The following is a 23,269-nucleotide window of genomic DNA, read 5'->3' on the forward strand; positions in this document are numbered from 1 at the left end:
ATATTTAAAATAGATATCAGGTGGGAATGTGCTGTATGACTAAGGGAACTAAAACCAGGACTGTAACAGCCTAGATGTGTGGGATGAGGAAGGAAGTGGGAGGGGTGTTCAAGAGGGAGGGGATATAGGTACACCTGATGATTCATGTTGATATTTGGCAGAAACCAACATAATACTGTAAAGCAATTTCCTTCAATTTAAAATAGATTTAATGTTAAAGTAAAAAAAGAAAAAATACAATATGCCCTGGAGTTCTGCACTTAGCAATCTATGTGTTTGAAATGCAGCCTCTCTGATCATAACCCATCTCATCTCCTTCACCCTTTGGCTTACATTTTACTTTCTTATACCATAAAGGCCAAATCAGGCAACATGCACTTATTGTTTCTTTGATTTTTGTTGATTACCTTTGTTTTTTCCAGTCTTCTTCCCTGTTCTCTTTATTCTTGTGTGTTTAAGCCTTTCTTATTACTTTTATTAAAGATTTGGCAAATTGCAAAGGTGAATTAGTGTGTTTTAAGTGCCATGCTTAACATAACTAGTGAGCACCTTTTAACCTAACATGTCAGGCACTGTGTTGCATTTGTTTTTGTTCATTCTCATTTTATTAAATATGTAATGCATTCCCAAGGGTATCATTGCCTCCTATGGTCTGGGACTAATATGAGGATTTAAGAGAATAATGTTTGTTATTTGAAGGAAAAAAAAAAAAGACTTTTATATTTACTTTCCAATAAAAGTAAAAGGCTTCCCTGATGGTTCAGAAGGTAAAGCATCTGTCTGCAATGCAGGAAACCCAGGTTTGATCCCTGGATTGGAAGATCCCTAGAGAAGGAAATGGCAGCCTGTTCCAGTACTCTTGCCTGGAAAAGCCCATGGACAGAGGAGCCTGGTAGGCTACAGTCCATGGGGATGCAAGGAGTTGGACATAACTGAGCGACTTCACTTTCACTTTCCAAATAAATTTAGTCACAAATACACCTCTAGGTTACTAAATATGCAGAAACTGCTAGAAGTTATGAACTCCTTTTACAAAAGAGGTACCTTTCTTGATAATGCCTCACCTCCTCTAACCCATTGCTACCATCACCTCCATCCTATTATGTTTATGTCATATACGCTATGCTACTGCTGCTGCTGCTGCTGCTGCTAAGTCGCTTCAGTCGTGTCCGACTCTGTGTGACCCCATAGACGGCAGCCCACCAGGCTCCCCCGTCCCTGGGATTCTCCAGGCAAGAACACTGCAGTGGGTTGCCTTTTCCTTCTCCAATGCATGAAAGTGAAAAGTGAAAGTGAAGTCGTTCAGTCATGCCCGAGTCTTAGTGACCCCATGGACTGCAGCCCACCAGGCTCCTCCACCCATGGGATTTTCCAGGCAAGAGTACTGGAGGGGGGTGCCATTGCCTTCTCCGCATATACGCTATATACTTATATAATTTCTAGTATCTTTTTTATCTCTATTTTTATTTTCTTACCCTTCTACATCTAGACATGAAAAACTCTCTGCTAGATGTATGCAGTTTCTACTCAGCAATTATATTTTTCTCAGGCCCTTGTGGTAAATTTAGCTATTTTTTTCCCCCCTCAAGCAATAGTTTCTCTGTGGTTATATCTAAATGTATTGAACAGGGCAAAGACCTGATTTTGGTTATGATTAATAAATGTAGCATATCATCCTTACTGCAAAACTAGATAGAAAACACTGAAACAAGATGTTATTGTTATTTATTTGCTAAGTCCTGTCTGTCTCTTTTGTGACCCCATGGAATGTATCCTGCCAGGTTCCTCTGTCCTCCAGGATTTTCCAGCAAGAGTACTGGAGTGAGTTGCCATTTCCTTCTTCAGGGGATCTTCCTGGTTCAAGGATCAAACCCATGCCTCCTGTATTGGAAGGCAGATTGTTTACCACTGAGCCACAAGGGAAGCCCTGAAATGAGATGTGTAATACCACAAAATGTCTTCGCTTTACCTGTCCAATACACCTAGTACTCTTTACTTTCTCTCCTTTCTCTATATACCAGTCAATATTTCAAAATTAATAAGATATTCTATAAGTTATAGAACATACTTGCACTCATTATGTCTGTTAATATTCTTAATAATTTAAGACATTTACTAGGTTGGAAGTTAAGGCAAAGAAAGATTAAGGAACTAGTGCACAGTTAAATGTCTGATAAATATTATGAGTACTAGATCTTTGTCTTCTACCTTAACAGAACACGTTTTAAGATACCATGTGTGCCTGGTCTATTCTTCTATAAAAATAAAAGATGGAAGTGAAAATTACTATATTCCTTTGGTGGAGATGTGTTGAAGATTATAATGATAATAATGTAACTGCCAACCTATAATGGGTGTTTACAAGGTAGCAGACACTAAGCTAAGTGCTTCTATTGAATTACTGTGTTTAAATCTTTCACCATCCCTATGAAGTCAGTAATGTCATTATGCTCCAGTGTAATCTGAGAAGAGAACCCCAAAGGAGTATGTGCTGCTTTGGTTTTATTTTCTTGTATCCTCTCATATCTAAAACTAAGGTAAATATTCTTTTCTTCAACAATATCCCCACTAATAACTAATACCTGCAGATGATAGATTTATTTAGCAAATTGTGTCAATGGATATTGAATTAATAACTTGATTTTAATTTTCTAGGAAATGAAAACTGTTTCAGTGTTTTACATATTTGAACTTTAGAACACTGAATGTCATTGCAATTAAAAAAAACGTTTCCTCAGAAATCAGAACCAAAAGTGGCTAAATTTCTAGAAATGATTCTGTTGGGGACCCAAAATAAGCAGTTTTCCATCCCGTTTTAGTGAATGAGTTGGTATGATTAGAATTCTTTTTCTGAGTAAACTTGCTACTTGTTGTATCTATAGCATAAAACAGGGAAAATCGCTTAGCATTAATGAAGTACATTCTCAGCTGAGGGCATGCTGTCTGACTTAGTAGCCACTTCCTAGGAACAACTCTGAAGGGTAGAATGAAGAGTCTTAAACAGATAGCTGCATTTATGGTACAAAGTAAATGTGTTTCAGCATGTAATCAGTTTATTAAATTACTAATCATCCATGTCCATTAAATGGAATAATACACATGTATCACAAAGGACAAGGATATTTATGTGTGTTGAGTGCATATGCATATGTGCACATATGTTATTATTTTTAAAAGTATACAATCTGTTTTAAACACAAGACTCAGCCCACAGAATATCTTCTCAAGCAACCTAATTGCCCTGCAATTTCCACCCTGTAGTAAAATATATAAAATATCTAGAAAATTTTTATTTTTCCTGTTGAAAGAATAGTAAATCCTTAGGAGATATTCTCATGCAAATTGAAAGTCATAGTTTTTGTCCTATTTAAAAAAAAATAAAGAATGAATTCTGTTGGATTTGGGGTAGAAGTTTTTTCTTAAATTTTTTTTACATAAAGGACTGTCTTCTTTAAAAATAGAGACAGTTTTACTTTTTTTTTTTTTTAAATCACCTTAGTGCTTTGGCTAAGACCTCCAATTCATTATTGAATATAAGTATTTTATGACTTGTTCCTGATATTTGGGCAAAATAATTCAGTCTGCTTAAAGAATTTCCCTTCTGCTAAGAGTATTTTTGGATTTTTTTTTTTTTTATCATGAATTGGTATTGTTTTTTGTTAAATGCTTTAGGAATCTGTTGAAATAATCGTGTTTTTCTCTCTTAGTCTATTGTTACATTGACTTTTGCTAATAAAGTTTCAAATCTTAAACCTGCCACGATGAACTCACCTAGTTATGATGTATTATTCTTTCATATATTCTTACACTTGCATTATTAAGAATTTTGCATCAACATTCATAAGGAATATTCTGCTACAGCTTTTTTTTTTTAATATGTTTGTATAATTTTGGAATTAGGATAATTCTGGCCTCACAAGATTAGCTAGAAAGCATTTTCTTTTTCTTTTCTAGAAATTATATGAAATTGATAAATGTTCAGAAGGCAATGGCACCCGATTCCAGTACTCTTGCCTGGAAAATCCCATGGATGGAGGAGCCTGGTGGGCTGCAGTTCATGGGGTCGCTAAGGGTTGGACACGACTGAGCGACTTCACTTTCACTTTTCACTTTCATGCATTGGAGAAGGAAATGGCAACCCACTCCAGTGTTCTTGCCTGGAGAATCCCAGGGACGGGGGAGCCTGGTGGGCTGCCGTCTATGGGGTCACACAGAGTTGGACACGACTGAAGTGACTTAGCAGTAGCAGTATTCAGTGCAGCCATCTCCATCTAGTGTTTTATTTGTGGGAAGGCTTTTAATTTTAAGTTCAATTCCTTTAATAAATATAAGAATATTCAGATTATCCATTTCTTCTTGAGTGCACTTTGACAATTTGTGTTTTTCAAGGAACTTGTCTCTTTCATCTGTGTTGTCAAATTTAAAAGAATAAAATTGTATGGAACTGCCAAAATGGTTTCCACCACTGGGTCTCCTGATCCACAAATATAATGTATATGTACATTTACTTGGGGCTCTAGGACTTTTATCCGCCATGAGTTTCCAATATACAGATCTTGCCTATATTGTTCAATTAATATTTAAGTGTTTAATACTTTATATTATATGTGATATTGTTTATTTCAGTTTCCAATTGTACACCTCTAGCATTTAGAAATATGATTAATTTTTATATACTGACCTTATTATATCCTATGGCCTTGTTAAAGTCACAAAAAGATACAAATTACAAATATCAGCAAAGAAAGAGGCTATCACTACAGATCCCACAGCTTTAAAATGATAATTAGAGAATACCTCAAAAAATCAGGATGTCAGTTTTTCTGTTTATAGATTAAATATAATTCCAATTAAAATCCTATCAGGATTTCATAAAAACTGATTCTAAAATATATATGGAAATGTAAAGGACCTAGAATACCTAAAACAGTTCTGGAAAACAAAAATAAAGTATGAGGAATTCTGCTACCAGATTTCAAATTTGCTATGTCAAACCAGTGTGATATTAGAGAAATGTAAATTGATGAAACATGAGAGTATAGAAATACATCCACAAATATGTAGTCAGTATATTTAGTCAGATCTCTATTTTTTAAGTGCAAAGATAATTTAATGAAAAATAGTAACATTTCAAAATTTAATGCAAAAAATCAAAAACATAAAAAAATTTGATTCACATCACTAAAAAGTAATTCAAAATGGACCATAAATCTCATACCATAAAGTTTTTAGAAGACAACAAGGGAGAGGTTGACTTAGGTAAGGATTTGACACTGAAAGCATGATTCAAAAAGAAAATATTGAGAAATAGGACTTCCTAAAAATTAAAAATGTTTTCTTTGCAAGTTTATTATTTGAAAAACATTAGGAAGAATGAAAAGAGTAGCTACAGACTAGGAGAAAATATTCACAAATCAAATGACTCATAATGGACTTGTATCTAAAATATACATCTGTATATATGTGTGTGTGCATATGTGTACATACATATATAAACACACATAATAAAATATGGGCAAAAGATTGAATAGATATTCACTGAAGATATGATTGGCAAATAGGCACATGAAAAGATGTTTAATATCATTAGTCATTAGGAAATGCAAATTAAAACCACAATTAAGTACCATTACATATCTATCAGTGTCTAAATAAATTAAAATAAAAACCTGATAATAAGTGCTGGGTAGAAGTGTAGAGAACCCCGTGGACAGAGGAGCCTGGTGGGCTGCTGTCCATAGGGTAACACAGAGTTGGACATGACTGAAGCGACTTAGCATGCATGCATGCATTGGAGAAGGAAATGACAACCCACTCCAGTATTCTTGCCTAGAGAATCCCAGGGACAGAGGAGCCTGGTGGGCTGCCGTCTATGGGGTCGCACAGAGTCGGACACGACTGAAGTGATTTAGCAGCAGAAGTCCAAGTAGCTGGAAGACTCATATATTTATTTAGGGAATGCAAAGCACTGCAGCCACTTTAGAAAATATTTTGATAGTTTTTTATTTAAAGGGAAACATCCTTTTAAAATCTTATATAAACATCCTTTTATATAAGTCAGCAACACCAAGTTTACCAAAAGAAGTGATATATATTTACACAAAAATTAAATATTATACCAACTTTATTCTTAAGAAATCAAAACTAGAAACAACTCAAGTGTCCATTACATGTGAAATGGATATACAAAAAATGTAGGTACATTCCTACAGTGGAATGTGAAAATCACTTAGTCATGTTTGCCTTTTTGCGACCCCATGAACTATGAGTTCGTGGAATTCTCTTTACTGCTTCCCTGGTAGCTCAGCTGGTAAAGAATCCGCCTGCAATACAGGAGACCCTGGTTCAATCCCTGGGTCAGGAAGATCCCCTGGAGAAGCGAAAGGCTCCCTACTCCAGTATTCTGGCCTGGAGAATTCTATGGACTGTATAGTCCATGGGTCGCAAAGAATCAGACAAGACTGAGTGACTTTCACTTTCATTCAGCAATAAAGAAGAGAGAATTACTGATAAAATAACATGGATGAACTCAAATACATTATGCTCAGTAAAGATGCTACAGACTAGATGATTCCATTTATATGACATGCTGGAGAAAGCACAACTTTTGAGACAGAAAATAGATCAATTATTGCCAAACTCTGGCATTGGAGAAATGAGCAGATTGGAGAAGAATATAGAAAAAAATTTGGGAATAATGGTCCTGTTCTATATTTTAATAATGGGATTGGTTACAGAACTATATGCACTTGTCAAAACTCACAGATCTATACACTAAAATGAATGAGTTTTACTATTTGTAAATTGTTGCTTAGTTGCTAAGTCACGTCTCTTTTGCAATCCCATGGACTGTAGCCCACCAGGCTTCTCTGACCATGGGATTTCCCAGTCAAGAATACTGGAGTAGGTGGCCATTTCCTTCTCCAGGGATCCTCCCAACCCAGGGGTTGAACCCATGTTTCCTGAATTGTGGGGTGGATTCTTACTACTCAGCTGCAAGGGAAGCACATGTAAATTATACCATAACACATACGGAACAAAAAACTTTAAAAAGAATTGCCATACAAGCAGCTTATGCAGCTCAATACAGAAAAATAAATGACCCAATAAAAAATGGGCAAAAGAACTAAACAGACATTTCTCCACAGAAGACATACAGATGGCTAACACACACATGAAAAGATGCTCAATATTACTCATTATCAGAGAAATGCAAATCAAAACCACAATGAGGTACCATCTCACGCCAATCAGAATGGCTGCTACCTACAAGTCTACAAACAATGAATGCTGGAGAGGGTGTGGAGAAAAGGGAACCCTCTTACACTGTTGGTGGTAATGCAAACTAGTACAGCTACTATGGAGAACAGTGTGGAGATTCCTTAAAAAACTGGAAATAGAACTGCCATATGACCCAAAAATCCCACTACTGGGTGTACAAACCAAGGAAACCAGAATTGAAAGAGACACATGTACCCCAATATTCATTGCAGCACTGTTTACAATAGCTGGGACATGGAAGCAACCTAGATGTCCATCAGCAGATGAATGGATAACAAAGCTGTGGTACATATACACAATGGAGTATTACATACATACATTTTAATCAGTTCTAATGAGGTGGGTGAAACTGGAGCCTATACAGAGTGAAGTAAGTCAGAAGGAAAAGTGCCAATACATTATATTAACACATATATATGGAATTTAGAAAGATGATAACAATGACCCTTTATGCAAGACAGCAAAAGAGACACAGATATAAAGAACAGACTTTTGGACTCTGGGAGAAGGGAAGGGTGGGATGATTTGAGAGAATAGCATTGAAACATGTATATTACCGTATGTGAAATGGGTCACCAGTCCAGGTTTGATGCAGGAGACAGGGCGCTCATGGCCAGTGCACTGGGACAACACTGAGGAATGGGATGGGGAGGGAGATGGGAAGGGGGTTCAGGATGGGGGACCCATGTACACCCATGGCTGATTCATGTCAATGTATGGGAAAAACCACTACAATATTGTAAAGTAATTAGCCTCCAATTAAAATTAATTAAAAAAGAATTGCCATAATGTCATATCTTTCTATTTGGGAATATACTGAAAACTAGAAACCAGGACAGTAAGCTTGTACTAGGCAAAGAACTCTGAAGATATCCACCATAGCAGTCATAAGCAGCAGCCTAATCTCTGTAAACCAGCTCAAACTGCATTTTACCAGGGTAAGGAAACAGGGGTTAGAGGTTGAATGATATGACAGAAATTATCACTATTCTATATACGTCAGGCATTTGTCCTGCTGACAAGAGGGACTGTCTGGTATGATAAGTAGCTGGGTCAACTTTTCAATTTCCAAGTACAAAAGTGAGTGAAATATGGATTTTATAAAGGTACTACATAGGGAAAGAAATTATTTCTCATTAGCATGATTATCATTGTGGGTTAAAAGGCATTTTTGTATAAGCTAAATTCTAGAAGAAACTTGATTACTAAAATTGAGAATGAAGTTTTACTCCATTTTATAAAATAATATCTCAGATGGCTTATATGTTGAAAAATGCCTATACTTTTTGTATCTTCAAAGAGTTTATAAAAGTTGTCATTCTATGTTCAGGAAGGAACATATAACCTAGAAGCACACAAACCTAGCTCTGTTCTAACTATCCCACCAAGTCCAATGCATGATCAATGTGTATTGTTTGATTATAGTTCATAAAGGCAGTCAGCATAATCCACTGATGATATGGTGGCTACATATACAGGATTGGACATAGGTATTATTGTCCATATATACCAATTGGACATTGGTTTATAGGTATTTACATAAACAAAACAAATGAGGGAAGAAATCTCTAAAAGTAATAACTTGTGACATCTGCTTACCAACTTCTAATAACCTTTCTCTACTGATACTTTTACCTGGAGGCAGATTAGCAAAATTTATTTGTATGGGTTTCCAAAATCATAAACCTGTGTACATTTGTGGAAATGTGATCTAAATCCCAGTGCTGTTAAAAAGCTCAAAAATAGACTATGCAGACTAGCATAAGTATTTGCTGAAAATTGCATGTCTGGATTGTTGATTGGTTGATACTTATGTAGCGAATTAGATGTCCGTATACATTGTTTCAGAGAATAATATTCATATCTTATAGAAACCAGTTAGGCAGTATAGAAAAATTTTTGTTTTCTGCCATATTTCTTTGTGAGTTGGATAATTTTCATTCAGGGAATGATTTCAGAAGAATTTACCAAAAAAAAAAAAAAAAAGATCTCCAGAAGATACCAAAAGATGCAGAAGTGATTTAGGGGCAAAACTAGTACTATTTTATGTGACACCCAAAAATAAAAGAGCAAAAGAAAAAAATCTATCTATTGTAAAGTGAAACATTGTTCCAAATTTCTTGAAAAATATAGAAATTATGACAAGAATTTTGATGACAGGTATTCTGTTGTACTGAATAGATGATTATGCTTGAGTGGTAAAATGATAATAAAGATAATAACGATAATTTAAAGAGTTCCTATGAGGCAGGCTATATTTTAAGAACTGTCCTCATTTAAGCTTCACAACACCCTATGAGGTAGTTTCTATTATTTTTTCCCATGTTAAAGATAAGAAAAAACAGGTATAAAGAGCTTACGTTATTTGCCCATTACCATTGTATTATGTAACAACCCTGCTAACTCAGACATTTAATGCAACAAAAATCCAAATTGTCACTGATACCACAATCCAGTTGGGTTATCAATAGATGCTTCCCATGTGTACTGTTTTAAGTTTTGGATCTTGCCATCCCAGGGTCCTACCAGTTTTCTACTGGATTCCCTGCATCCATAGGGTTGACAAGTCAAGAGACTGTAAAAAATTGTCAAAATCCTTTAGGGTCCAGGTTAGGAAGTGGCACAAACTAATTTTGTACATATTACATCATCTAGAAACCAGGTATATGGTTCCAACCTAACAAGTCAACTAGGAAATCTCATTGTTTTATTTGTCCAGAAGGAGAGAAACAGGGTTGGTTAACATTAGGTATTATTTGCCACAATGTGCACTCTATTCCTCAGTTGTGTCTGACTCTATTTGACTCATGTAGCCCACCAGGCTTGTCTGTCCTTGGGATTTCTCAGGCAAGAATACTAAAGTGGGTTGCCATTTCCTCCTCCACGGGCTTCCTGACCCAGGGATTGAACCCTCATCTCTTGTATCTCCTGCATTAGCAGGTGGATTCTTTACCACTTATCACCTCCTAGGGCACCATATTTGCCATACTAGCATAGCCTGAAATTAGTTAAACCAAGGTTAGAGCTTCAGTCCTTTGGCTCCAGAGTCCAAAGCTGTGTATGTGATATGATACCACACACAGAAGAAAAGAAAAAGAATAGTAAAAGAGAAATGAGATTTAGTATAAATTGTCTATCCTTCTATATTCCTCTTACTTTTTATTAGTAATACAAATTCAGAAGTCTATTTCTTGAATCTATTCTTAAGTTAAAGAGTAAGAGTAGCATTGATATATATACAGTATCATGTGTAAAATAGATAGCAGGAAGCTTCTGTATAGTAGAAGGAGCTCAGTGTAGTGCTTTGTGATGACCTAGAAGGGTAGGATGAGGGGAATGGAGGCAGGCTCAAGAGGAAGGGGACATATGTATACACATAGCGAATTCACCTCATTTACAGCAGAAACTAACACAGCATTATGAAGTAACTATGTTCCAATTTAAAAAAAAAATAATGGCTTAGAAGCTTATATACTCAAGGCTACCTACTAATTGTCAAGTGTTAATTTGTATTTTATACAGAAAATATACTCACAGTTTATAATATTCTCCTATACAGTTTTGAAAAAAAAAAACACAAAAACATTTCCTTAAGTCACAGAATATGTATGTCCTTGTTGGGGAGTCCTCATTATTTGCACTGGATTGGATTTCTATATAGTAGCCCCTCTCATTTAATTAAAAAGATACTTTTCTTTTATGGTAATACTGGGGAACAGAGATAAGATACCATGTTTCCATATCTGTGTTCTGATTTGCATGTTTCATTCATTTAGATACTACTGATCTTTCTACTTGAGTCTAAGATTCAAACCAATGATAATCTTGCATGAACCAATAACTATGCTTCATTTGAAGCACTATGAAGATTGATGATCCAAGCACAAAATTTCTGTTCTACTCAAATAAGCTTTCTAACAAAATTAATCTGATGCACTTTTAATTATGTACATAATCATTACAGTGTTGAATGTAATTAAGCATAAATGGTAAGCAGTTCAAATAGATAGCATTACAATAATTAGTATTGCTTTCACGGAGCCAAGCCAAATATTAAATTTTAGTTTTTCATATTGTTAGCTCTTCATAGTTCTTCTCAATCTGTTAGAATAGTCAATATTTACCATTTCATCTGATATAAAACACTGCTTAATTGTTTCCCTAGCATCATTCTATACATACAGAAGTTCTCATGCAGTAAAATTTCAATAAACAAAAAGCTAAGCTGCCCTTGTCTCCTTTGCTATTTTTAACCATCAGACTCCCACCTAATACTCAAAAGCATGTGTGAGGTTTGATCTTTCATAAGCATTTAACCCATTTTCTCTTATTTCTCCTCAGTTCTCCCCATCACTGTCATCATGTTGGTAACCTTGTAGCATGTATTGTCCTCTTCATACTTGAGGGGTTTCAAGAATGGAGAGAACAAAAAGATGGAAGTAATAGTCTATGGATGCTTTACTTTGGAATGAGATAGGGTAAAGAAAGAGTTGAGCTAAATCAGATCAGATCAGTTGCTCAGTCGTGTCCGACTCTTTGTGACTCCATGAATCGCAGCACGCCAGGCCTCCCTGTCCATCACCAACTCCCGGAGTTCACTGAGACTCACGTACATCGAGTCAGTGATGCCATCCAGCCATCTCATCCTCTGTCGTCCCCTTCTCCTCTTGCCCCCAATCCCTCCCAGCATCAGAGTCTTTTCCAATGAGTCAACTCTTCACATGAGGTGGCCAAAGTACTAGAGTTTCAGCTTTAGCATCATTCCTTCCAAAGAAATCCCAGGGCTGAGCTCCTTTAGAATGGACTGGTTGGATCTCCTTGCAGTCCAAGGGACTCTCAAGAGTCTTCTCCAACACCATAGTTCAAAAGCATCAATTCTTCGGCACTCAGCCTTCTTCATAGTCCAACTCTCACATCCATACATGACCACTGGAAAAACCATAGCCTTGACTAGACAGACCTTTGTTGGCAAAGTAATGTTTCTGCTTTTGAATATGCTATCTAGGTCGGTCATAACTTTCCTTTCAAGGAGTAAGCGTCTTTTAATTTCATGGCTGCAGTCACCATCTGCAGTGATTTTGGAGCCCAGAAAAATAAAGTCTGACACTGTTTCCACTGTTTCCCCATCTATTTCCCATGGTTACGTGGAGAACAATGTATTTAAAGCAATGAGTTAATATGCCTGTCCTCAGGTACAGATTAAATAAATTGGGTCATACCCCTACCTTCATGTTCTTTATCCTATAAAATATTGGTATTTTATATGAGAAACCGTCCCTCTTTCTGTCTCAACCTCTTACTTCATGTATCTCTGTCCCCTCTGCTCCATTGAAACCATTTTAAAGGTCTTGGTTAATCATATTAGGAAGCCCAGTGCAGTTTTCAGACTTTATCCAAGTTCAGTTCAGTTCAGTTGCTCAGTCATGTCCAACTCTTTGTGACCCCATGCACTGAAGCATGCCAGGCTTCCCAGTCCATCACCAACTCTTAGAGTCGATGATGCCATCCAACCATCTCATCTTCTGTCATCCCCTACTCTTCCCACCTTCAATCTTTTCCAGCATCAGGGTCTTTTCAAATGAGTCAGTTCTTCACATCAATTCACCAAAGCATTGGAGTTTCAGCTTCAACATCTGTCCTTCCAATGAATGACTGGTTTCATCTCCTTGCAGTCCAAGGGACTCTCAAGAGTCTTCAACACCACAGTTCAAAAGCATCAATTCTTTGGCACTCGGATTTCTTTATAGTCCAACTCTCACATCCATACATGACTACTGGAAAAACCATAGTTTGGACTAAATGAACCTTTGTTGGCAAGGTACTGTCTCTGCTTTTTAATATGCTGTCTAGGTTGGTCACAACATTTCTTCCAAGGAGCAAGCATCTTTTAATTTCATGGCTGTAATCACCATCTGCAGTGATTTTGGAGTGCAAAAAGATAAAGTCTGTCACTGATTCCACTGTTTCCCCATCTATTTGCCGTGAAGTGATGGGATCGGATGCCATGATCTTCGTTTTCTGAATGTTGAGCTTTAAGCCAACTTTTTCACTCTCCTCTTTCACTTTCATCAAGAGGCTCTGTAATTCTTCACTTTCTGCCACAAGGGTGATGTCATCTGCATATCTGAGATTACTGATATTTCTCCCGGCAATCTTGATTACAGTTTGTGCTTCATCCAGCCTACATTTCTCATGATGTATATATACATACACACACACACACACATATACACACACACACACACACACACATACATATATATATATACAATATATATCCAAGTGTATGTCTCAAAAAAATTGTTTATTGATCTAATTCCATGGACTGTTCTTCATGTTTTATGAAGCATTCTAGTTCCTTCATCTATATATTTAATTCTCACTCTTCTTTGACACATAAAATTTTGCCTTTCACATGTAAAAATTTTCTAGGTTTGATTTATATCATAAATATTCTTTTTTTAAAGGGATGGTTATTTTCTCTTTGGACTTCAATTACCAATTATAGCTTGTGACTTCCAATTTTCTGTTTCTAGTTCAGACTTTTCTTCTTAGACTCAAATTCTCAAGTCTCCCCTAGAGTATTTTTGTCAACATTTTAAACCAAACAGTCAAAAGCAAACTTGGTGTTTCTCCTTAACTTCCAGTCTGTCCGATATTCTTAATTCACTTTATTAGTGCTATTAACTCAGTGTTATTATGCCTTCACCAAGTTTTTGGCCACCCATTTGTCTAAAAATTCATACTCCCAATTTCTAGCCTTTTAGATAGCTTTTTTTTTTTTCTTCACTGGATCTTTTACTCATTTTTCTCCTACTTTCAAACAATACAAGTTAGGGTACTATCACTTCTGCCTCAACTATTGCTGCTTCCCACTATTGAAACAGAAAATTCTACTTAATCTAAGAATTAATCTCGTTCTACACTACTACTAATAATGGTTCATGTCCCATTCCCTTCCACATCAAATATTATGTTGTAGCCATACAGGCTTATTTATCATTATATTTATCTCTTATATGCTTTTATTAAAAAAAGAACATATTCTCATTTTGTCTGCTTTATCTGGAGTACATGCTCATAATTTTGTCTACTGAATTCATCTTTTAAATTTTAGTTTAAATTTCACTTCTTTCACAACCTGTTTTTCCAGATGCCCACCTCCATTTCTTATATTCTATTCTTTCCAGTTAGTGTCACTTGTATTTTTATTTAGAATATGTGTTGTTCTGCTGTGAATTATAGTTGTTTTCTACATTGTTGTGCTTTTCTTCTAACCCAACTCACTTTGACACTCATGTTGTAAGTCATTAATTTGTCTAAAGCAGTTTTGCATCTGTGAAACCCAAGCTGATGTCCTTAGCATTGAAAAGATGTTTCTTGTTGAACTAAAAGAAGCATATGTAGTAAAGGCAATTTTAGACCAATTCCACCAAAATCAAACCAGATTTGACAACTCAGTTACCTAACTTACAGATGTAAATTAACTATCTTCAGAACATAGTTTAATTTATTGGATTAGAAAGGACATCTGAGAGTGTTAATTCTCATCCTCGAGTTAAGCTATTGGTTCATTCATCCTATACAAATTATGAAACACTTCTTACATCTAGCACACTACTGAACCTAGAATGAAACAAACAAACAAACAAACAAACATGGTTTCAACTATCACCAAATCCTACAGTGGGAATTAGAGACATTTTGAGAGCATTCAGTTCAGTTCAGTCACTCAGTCATGTCCGACTCTTTGTGACCCCATGAACCGCAGCACGCCAGGCCTCCCTGTCCATTACCAACTCCCAGAGTTCACCCAAACCCATGTCCATTGAGTCTGTGATGCCATCCAACCGTCTCATCCTCTGTCCTCCCCTTTACCTCCTGCCCTCAGTCTTTCCCAGCATCAGGGTCTTTTCCAGTGAGTCAGCTCTTCCCATCAGGTGGCCAAAGTACTGGAGTTTCAGCTTCAGCATCAGTCCTTCCAATGAATATTCGGGACTGATCTCCTTTAGGATGGACTGTTTGGATCTCCTTGCAGTCCAAGGGACTCTCAAGAGTCTTCTCCAACACCATAGTTCAAAAGCATCAATTCTTTGGCACTCAGCTTTCTTTATAGGCCAACTCTCACATCCATACATGACCACTGGAAAAACCATAGCCTTGACTAGATAGACCTATGTGGATAAAGTAATGTCTCTGCATTTCAATATGCTGCCTAGGTTGATTATAACTTTCCTTCCAAGGAGTTAGCATCTTTTAATTTCATGGCTGCAATCACCATCTACGGTGATTTTGGAGCCCAAAAAGATAAAGTCTGTCACTATTTCCAATGTTTCCCTATCTTTTTGCCATGAAGTGAAGGGACCAGATGTCATGATCTTAGTTTTCTGAATGTTGAGCTTTAAGCCAACATTTTCCCTCTCCTCTTTCACCTTCATCAAGAGGCTCTTTAGTTCTTCTTCACTTTCTGCCATAAGGGTGGTGTCATGGGTTATTGATATTCCTCCCGGCAATCTTGCTTCCAGCCTGTGCTTCTTCCAACCCAGTGTTTCTCATGATGTACTCTGCATATAAGTTGAAAAAGAAGGGTGACAATATACAGCCTAGACATACTCCTTTTCCTGCTTGGAACCAGTCTGTTGTTCCATGTCCAGTAACTGTTGCTTCCTGACCTGCATATAGGTTTCTCAGAGGTAGGTCAGGTGGTCTGGTATTCCCATCTCTTTCAGAATTTTCCACAGTTTATTGTGATCCACACAGTCAAAGGCTTTGGCATAGTCAATAAAGCAGAAATAGATGTTTTTCTGGAACTCTCTTGCTTTTTCGATGATCCAGCAGATATTGGCAATTTGATCTCTGGTTCCTCTGCCTTTTCTAAAACCAGCTTGAACATCTGGAAGCTCAGAGTTCACATATTGCTGAAGCCTGGCTTAAAGAATTTTAAGTATTACTTTATTAGCGTGTGAGATGAGTGTAATTGTGTGGTAGTTTCAGCATTCTTTGGCACTGCCTTTCTTTGGGATTTGAAAACATAGTCTTTGTTTATAGTCAACTTGATCTTGATTTGAATTTTTGAATACCATCACCATCATATATTTACTGTATAATGTTAAATTAGTTACCAACCATAATTTTCCTCATCTGAAACTTTTAAATTACAATAATATCTACATTTTTGACTTTATAGGGTTTCAAAGAAATTTTGTGTTTTAAAAAACTTGATATATGTGTGTGTGTGTGTATGTATATACATGTATATATTTAAATTTATAATTTATAGCTGTAGATGCTGGTGGAGGAAACCAAAATATAAATAACTACCATGCAAAACAAAAATGTCATAATTTCTAAAGATCCATTTATTCTATGGGTTTCCTTGGTAGCTCAGATGGTATAGAATGTATCTGCCATGTGGGAGACCTGGGTTTGATTACTGAGATGGGAAGATCCCATGCAGAAGGGAATGACTACACACTCTACTATTCTTTCCTGGAAAATCTCCATGGACAGAGGAGCCTGGCAGGCTACTGTCCATGTAGTCGCAAAGAGTTGGACACAACTGAGCAGCTAAGCACAACACATTCAGTCTGTATTTTTATTAATAACATTTTACAGACCAAATGACTGGTCTTTGCACATTATGCAAATGCTAATGTTTATATTAGCATATAGTTAGCATTGACCCCAATTTCAAACCTAAAAATCAGATGTAATTGATTCATATATTGGTTGAATTTATATAAAGGAAGCAGAAACTGTTCCAGGTATTTCAAAGGAATACCAGCTTCACTTGTGGCTCAGCTGGTAAAGAATCCACCTGCAATGTTGGAGACCTAGGTTTGATCCCTGGGTTGGGAAGATCCCCTGGAGAAAGAAAAGGATACCCACTCCTTTCTCTGGCCTGGATGATTCCATGGACTGTGAAGTCCATGGGGTCGCAAAGAGTTGGACACAACTGAGTGACTTTCACTTTTACTTTCATCTCAAAGGTAAATAGACTTGAAGTCTCAGTTGTAATCATAGCAGTGAAAATCACTAAAGAGGGCACAAGTTAAAGCTTTCAAGTTGTGGGATTGGAGTATGTTCCAGTTAGAGGGGAAACTATGATAACTGATGAATTTACTAGTAGCATATTGTTAGGCAAGAGAAAAAGAACCAGGTTTCTACCCCAGAGTACTTCAGCCTTAAGAAGTTGAGAGGAAAATGTGGAACTGTAAAAAAGAGGCTGTGAAATAGGAAAACCAGGACCTGGAAGCAAAGTGATGACTGTGTAGCAGGAAGGAGTCGTTAACAGTGTGAAGTGCTGCTCATAGGTCAAGTAAGTTGAGGACTGAGAAAAGGCCATTGTACTTATCAACATCAAGGTCATCGGATACTTATGTATGAGCAGTCTCTAGAGCAATGGAGATAAAAGCTTGATGGAGTGGGCTTAAGATTGAAACAAAGAGGAAGGAGAGGCAGTGAGTATGGATTATTTTGTAAATTTTTATTATAAAGTGGAACAGAGAAATTGGGCAACAGTGACTAGTAGAGGAAGTGAGATCAAGCTTTTTTTGTTTTTAATAAAATTATGTTTGATGCTGAAAATGAGAAACAAAGGTTAGAAAACAGTCTGTAAAGGAATATGGCAAATATTAATATTTTAGATTTGGGAGGCCAATGACTCAACTAAGCCAACTAATTTAGCTCTGTTTGTAAAAGTAGACATAGGCAATGTGTAAACAAATGACTGTGATTATGTTCCAGTGAAATTTAATTGACAAAAAGAGATGGAGGCTTTAGTTTGATCTAATACAAATTTTAAAAATGATTAAGAGAGGAAATTGAGAAAGACTGAACTGATCCCTGAGTAAGTGAAAGGGGCAGGGATTTGTGCACAGGAATTATGGTTGGAGCTTTAATTATGAGTCGAACCAGATTTGAAAAGCAAGAAAGACAAAGTGCAACATATATCTGTGGAGATTTTCTGTTGATAGCTTCGATTTTCTCAGGAAAATAGGAAACAAGATCATCATTTGCAAGTGACTGTTAAGAAGGAGCTTTAAATTTTTAAGAAGTGGTGCTAAAATAATTGTATAAAAGTTGAAAAGCAATGGGGTTAATACTATAGATAATTAATTTTTAGTAAAATAGCAAATTTTCAGGTTTGAATGTTCTAGCTATTCTTTTACACATTGGGGTTTTCATGTATTTTTATCAAAATTTATAATATTTCTGAAACACCAGCTAAGTCTGTGGCAGATATTTATTTTGAATCATTAAAAACTTTATTTTTCCCCCTATTTGGAAAAAAAAAAAAAAGAAATTGCAACAATCCATTAATATCCCTATTTTCAGACACCACAGTCAGTCATATATTCTATCCATATACTTTTTCTAGTTTAGCAAACTTATTGATGTTAGAAATTATTTGTGCAATTAACATGTCTGTCAGTTCATCTCTGTTTTGTATCATATTGAATCATAATTTGCTCTGAGGTTTGGTTAACTTTGGTTTCAATGACATATTTTTTCTGAAAAGGATTAGATATAATGAAATATATTATGTCCAGTGTTTAATACTTTGCTACCAATGAAAGATAAATTATTGAAATGGAATATACTCACATTGATTGCTCTGAAGGTTATACATGGATTACTAAATCAAAACAAAGCCACAAAAGATAGAAAATCAATGGATATATCAGATAGGAAAGGCATAAATGGTGAAATCAACCACTGAGTTGACATTTTTCCTCTTGAAATAATTTCATTTACCAGAATTTGAAAGGATTTGTGACTTTGAACATATGTAATAAGGGAGAAAGTGAAAGACTGAACAGATTGATCTGAAATTTTATTGACAGTACTTTGAACAAATGCAATCCAGAATATTTTGGGGGGAATCAATATTGTTTTGTAAACCAGTACAGAAACTTTCTAGGAAATCTATCAAAGCTTTATTATTACAGTATACACTGTGTAAATATTAACATTTAAATTTAAATAGTATACATGTGTGCATAGTTATAAAGACATAATATCTTTGTTTTTCCTCCACAGAACTGTTGCCCAATTGCCAGCAGTTGAATTGTCAGCATAAATGTGCTGTGGTCAGAAATAGTACAATGTGCTACTGTGAGGATGGATTTGAAATAAAAGAAGATGGAAGAAGTTGTAAAGGTAACTATGACATGTTATTCTATTAAGTTTTATTTTAACAGAGTCTTAGTTAGCAGAAATTTGATAAAATATCTTTGCACACTTACCGTGTGTTCCACATAGTATTTATGTTCACTTTTTTGTTTGTTTTTTTGAGAGTTAAAAGTTGGCTCTTCCCTCAAAACCACATATATAAACATTAGATAAGCCTTTATAAAGTCAATTTTCTTTTCTTTTTTTTAAATTTGAGGTATGGATGATTAAAATATTATACAAATTTCTGCTATACAGCAAAGTGACTCAGTTATACACATATATAGATTATTTTATATATTCTTTTTCATTATGGTTTATCATAGTTTCTTGAACATAATTCCCTATGCTATACAGCAGGACCTTTTTGTTTATCCATTCTAAATGTAATACTTTGCATCTACCAACCCCAAACTCCCTCCCAGTCCATCTGTTTCCCTTTGCCCCTCTGCCTTAGCAACCACAAATCTATTCTTTATGTGTGTTAGTGTGTTTCGGTTTTCTAGATAAGTTCATTTTTGCCATATTTTAGATTCCTCATACAATGATATAAATTTTCAATTCATATTGCAGTAATGTCAAACATTGGACATATCAACATGGGGTATGTTTTAGTCACTAAAACTTTGAATTTAATTATTTTAACCTTCTCAATATTTTATACCTGTTATATAGTTGCAGTGTAGTAATCTGTTATTAACCAATTTAGGTTAATAATAATCTTGTAATGTTCTTTCAACTTTCCCATTAGAATTCCGGTGACTGGCGTTTGACCATTAGCAATAATAATGAAATAAGGAAATCAGTCCTGAATATTCATTGGAAGGACTGATGCTGAAGCTGAAGCTTCAATACTTTGGCCATCTGATATGAAGAACTGACTCACTAGAAAAGACCCTGATGTTGGGAAAGACTGAAATCAGGAGAAGGGGACAATGGAGGATGAGATGGTTAGATGGCATCACCAACTTGATGGACATGAGTTTGAGCAAGCTCTGGGAGTTGGTGATGGACAGGGAAGCCTGGGATGCTACAGTCCAAGGGGTTGCAAAGAGTTGGACATGACTGAGCGACTGAACTGAATAATAATTAACATCAAATATTTATATATTTAATGTTTTAATTTTTGCCTTCATAAATGTTGTACACCAAATGTTTAGTTCCTAAAATGACTCTATTCAGACATATTGAACTATTTTAGGTTATTTCTCCATTCTAAAGAGCTCTATTATATTTATATATTTATGTATGTGTGTGTGTATCCACAATATAAAAACTTATATGGTATACAAAATCTATATAAGGAAAACATGGAATATAGAATCTATGTATAAAATTGAAGAATATCTAGATTGTCAGCAACACTTATAAAAAGAATATTTTCCAAAGAAATTGGTTCTTTGCTCATTACTTTAAACCTCTGCTTTAATATTTTAACTTTTACCTTAAAAACATAATCTTAAAATTAGAAAAATCCTCAGAGAATATTTTTTAAACTCCTAGTGACAAAATGAGAACAGACCCAGAAAAATTAAGTGATTTACTTAAGTCTGCACCTCTTTTTAGTAAAATACTTTGGAACTAAAATGCAGATCTCCAGAGCCCAGGTATTCTTATCTTAGAGGCTCATTGCTTTGTAATGTACATCAGACTTAGTTTCTCAATTTAAATGTTCCTTAACTACTCAGGAATTTTTTCTTTTGCTTTTCCTTAGTAAACTCCTTTCTTTGATTGGGGTCAGAGGATGGGATTGAGAGTTCTATCCTCTGATCACTTTTTTGGTCTTTCTGATGGCCAGTCCCATTCTGAGATTACCTAATGGTCCCACCCTGAGTTACCTCATTAGTTTAGATTTGAGAGTATTTCAGAAGGCCTCATTATAATTACTGGAGAAGGCAATGGCACCCCACTCCAGTACTCTTGCCTGCAAAATCCCATGGATGGGGGAGCCTGGTGGGCTGCCATTTATGGGGTTGCACAGAGTCGGACACGACTGAAGTGACTTAGCAGAAGCAGCAGCATTATAATTACAAAACCTACTTTGTATAACTCAGAAAATTACAAGGTTTAGAAACTGCCAGAAACTGAGAACAAAGACCAAATAGATAATCTTATTATACCCAGGCAGTTTAATCTACTCTTCAGAGGAGGTTCATGGATTTCTCTTTCTTGCCTGCCTTTTTAATATTGGTATCCTTCAGGATTTTTCTATACCCATTTCTGACTTACCCTTTCTCTATGTGGGATCAAGTCTCTACTATTTTTTAGATCTATTATCCATATGCTATTGATTCTCTGAAACTCCAAGACCAATCTCATCTTGTATTATTTACTGGTCCCATATTTCCAACTACTTATTAACATTTACCAGAGAAGGCAATGGCACCCCACTCCAGTACTCTTGCCTGGAAAATCCCATGGACGGAGGAGCCCGGTAGGCTGCAGTCCATGGGGTCGCTAAGAGTCCGACCTGACTGAGCGACTTCACTTTCACTTTCACTTTCATGCACTGGAGAAGGAAATGGCAACCCACTCCAGTGTTCTTGCCTGGAGAATCCCAGGGACGGGGGAGCCTGGTGGGCTGCTGACTATGGGGTCACACAGAGTCGGATGTGACTGAAGTGACTTAGCATAGCATAGCATAGCATAGCATTAACATTTACTCAAGGATACTCTGCAGACGTCTCAAATTAAACACATCCAAATCAAATTTAGTATTTCCTCCCATGATATCCTCTAAAGTGTGTGAGTGCATGCTCAGTTATGTCTGTCTCTTTGCTATCCCATGGACAGTAACCTGCCAGGCTCCTCTGTCCATGAAATTCTCTGAGTAAGAATACTGGAGTGGGTTGCCATTTCCTTCTCCAGGGGATCTTCCCAACCCAGGGATTGGACCTGAGTCTCCTACACTAGCAGGTGGATTTTTACTCTGAGCAACCAGAGAAACCATGGTATAACCTAAGGGGGATATCAAATCTATATTTCTTATAAATTAAACCATCATTCACTTCCAACATATCCAATCTAGTCTTCACATGTTGTCTTTTTTATTTCTTAAAACATTTGAGTCTATTCCCTCTTCTCCATTGTTACTGCCACTATAGTTCAAACTATTATGACTTCTAAACACAATTTGTTATATGAAATTAGCACATAGGTAATTTTCTAGGATTCTTTCTCTATATTCATTAATCCATTTTTCATATGATTTTATTTAGTTTTAAATTACAAAGTAGATCATAAAACTCCTATAATTAATGTTTCACCAATGCCTATATGGTTATAGCACTTTAGCATGCAAATAACTTTATTATCTCATCCCCAGACTGTTTTCCCAATATTGTGTGAAGTTGCTCAGTCGTATCCAACTCTTTGCGAGCCCGTGGACTGTAGCTCACCAGGCTCCTTTGTCCATGGGATTCTCCAGGCAAGAATACTTTAGTGGGTTGCTATTTCCTTCTCCAGGGGATCTTCCCAACCCAGGGATGGAACCCAGGTCTCCTACATTGCAGGCAGACACTTTATCCTCTGAGCCACCAGGGAAGCCTTTACCCTTATTCCACTTGACTACTTAAAATTGTTTGAAATCCCTACTGTGTCATCCCAATGATTTTTCACATGCTGTTTTGTTTAACTGCAATACCTCCTTCCATCTGATCCATTTTTATTTAGTCTGAGGAAATCTAAATCATCCTTTAGTCTCAGCTCAGTATGAAGCCATCACTTAACATCCTCCCTTCAATTCCAAGAAGGTTCATTTACCTCTCTCTGTTTCTATCATAACTAGAATGCCTTTGTTATAAGGAAGTGCATA

General features: G+C 36.1%; 1 protein-coding gene across 1 annotated transcript in view; it reads left to right on the forward strand.

The window, feature by feature from the left end:
• LRP1B (LDL receptor related protein 1B) overlaps positions 1-23,269 on the forward strand; it is a 2,167,013-nt gene that overhangs the window by 962,534 nt on the left and 1,181,210 nt on the right. The window contains exon 4 of the mRNA XM_070768349.1: positions 19,324-19,443. Within this exon, the coding sequence (XP_070624450.1) occupies positions 19,324-19,443 (120 nt within the window). The remainder of the gene's footprint in view (positions 1-19,323; positions 19,444-23,269) is intronic.

The sequence above is a fragment of the Bos indicus genome, chromosome 2, assembly GCF_029378745.1.
Source record: "Bos indicus isolate NIAB-ARS_2022 breed Sahiwal x Tharparkar chromosome 2, NIAB-ARS_B.indTharparkar_mat_pri_1.0, whole genome shotgun sequence".
Classification (NCBI taxonomy): Eukaryota; Metazoa; Chordata; class Mammalia; order Artiodactyla; family Bovidae; genus Bos; species Bos indicus.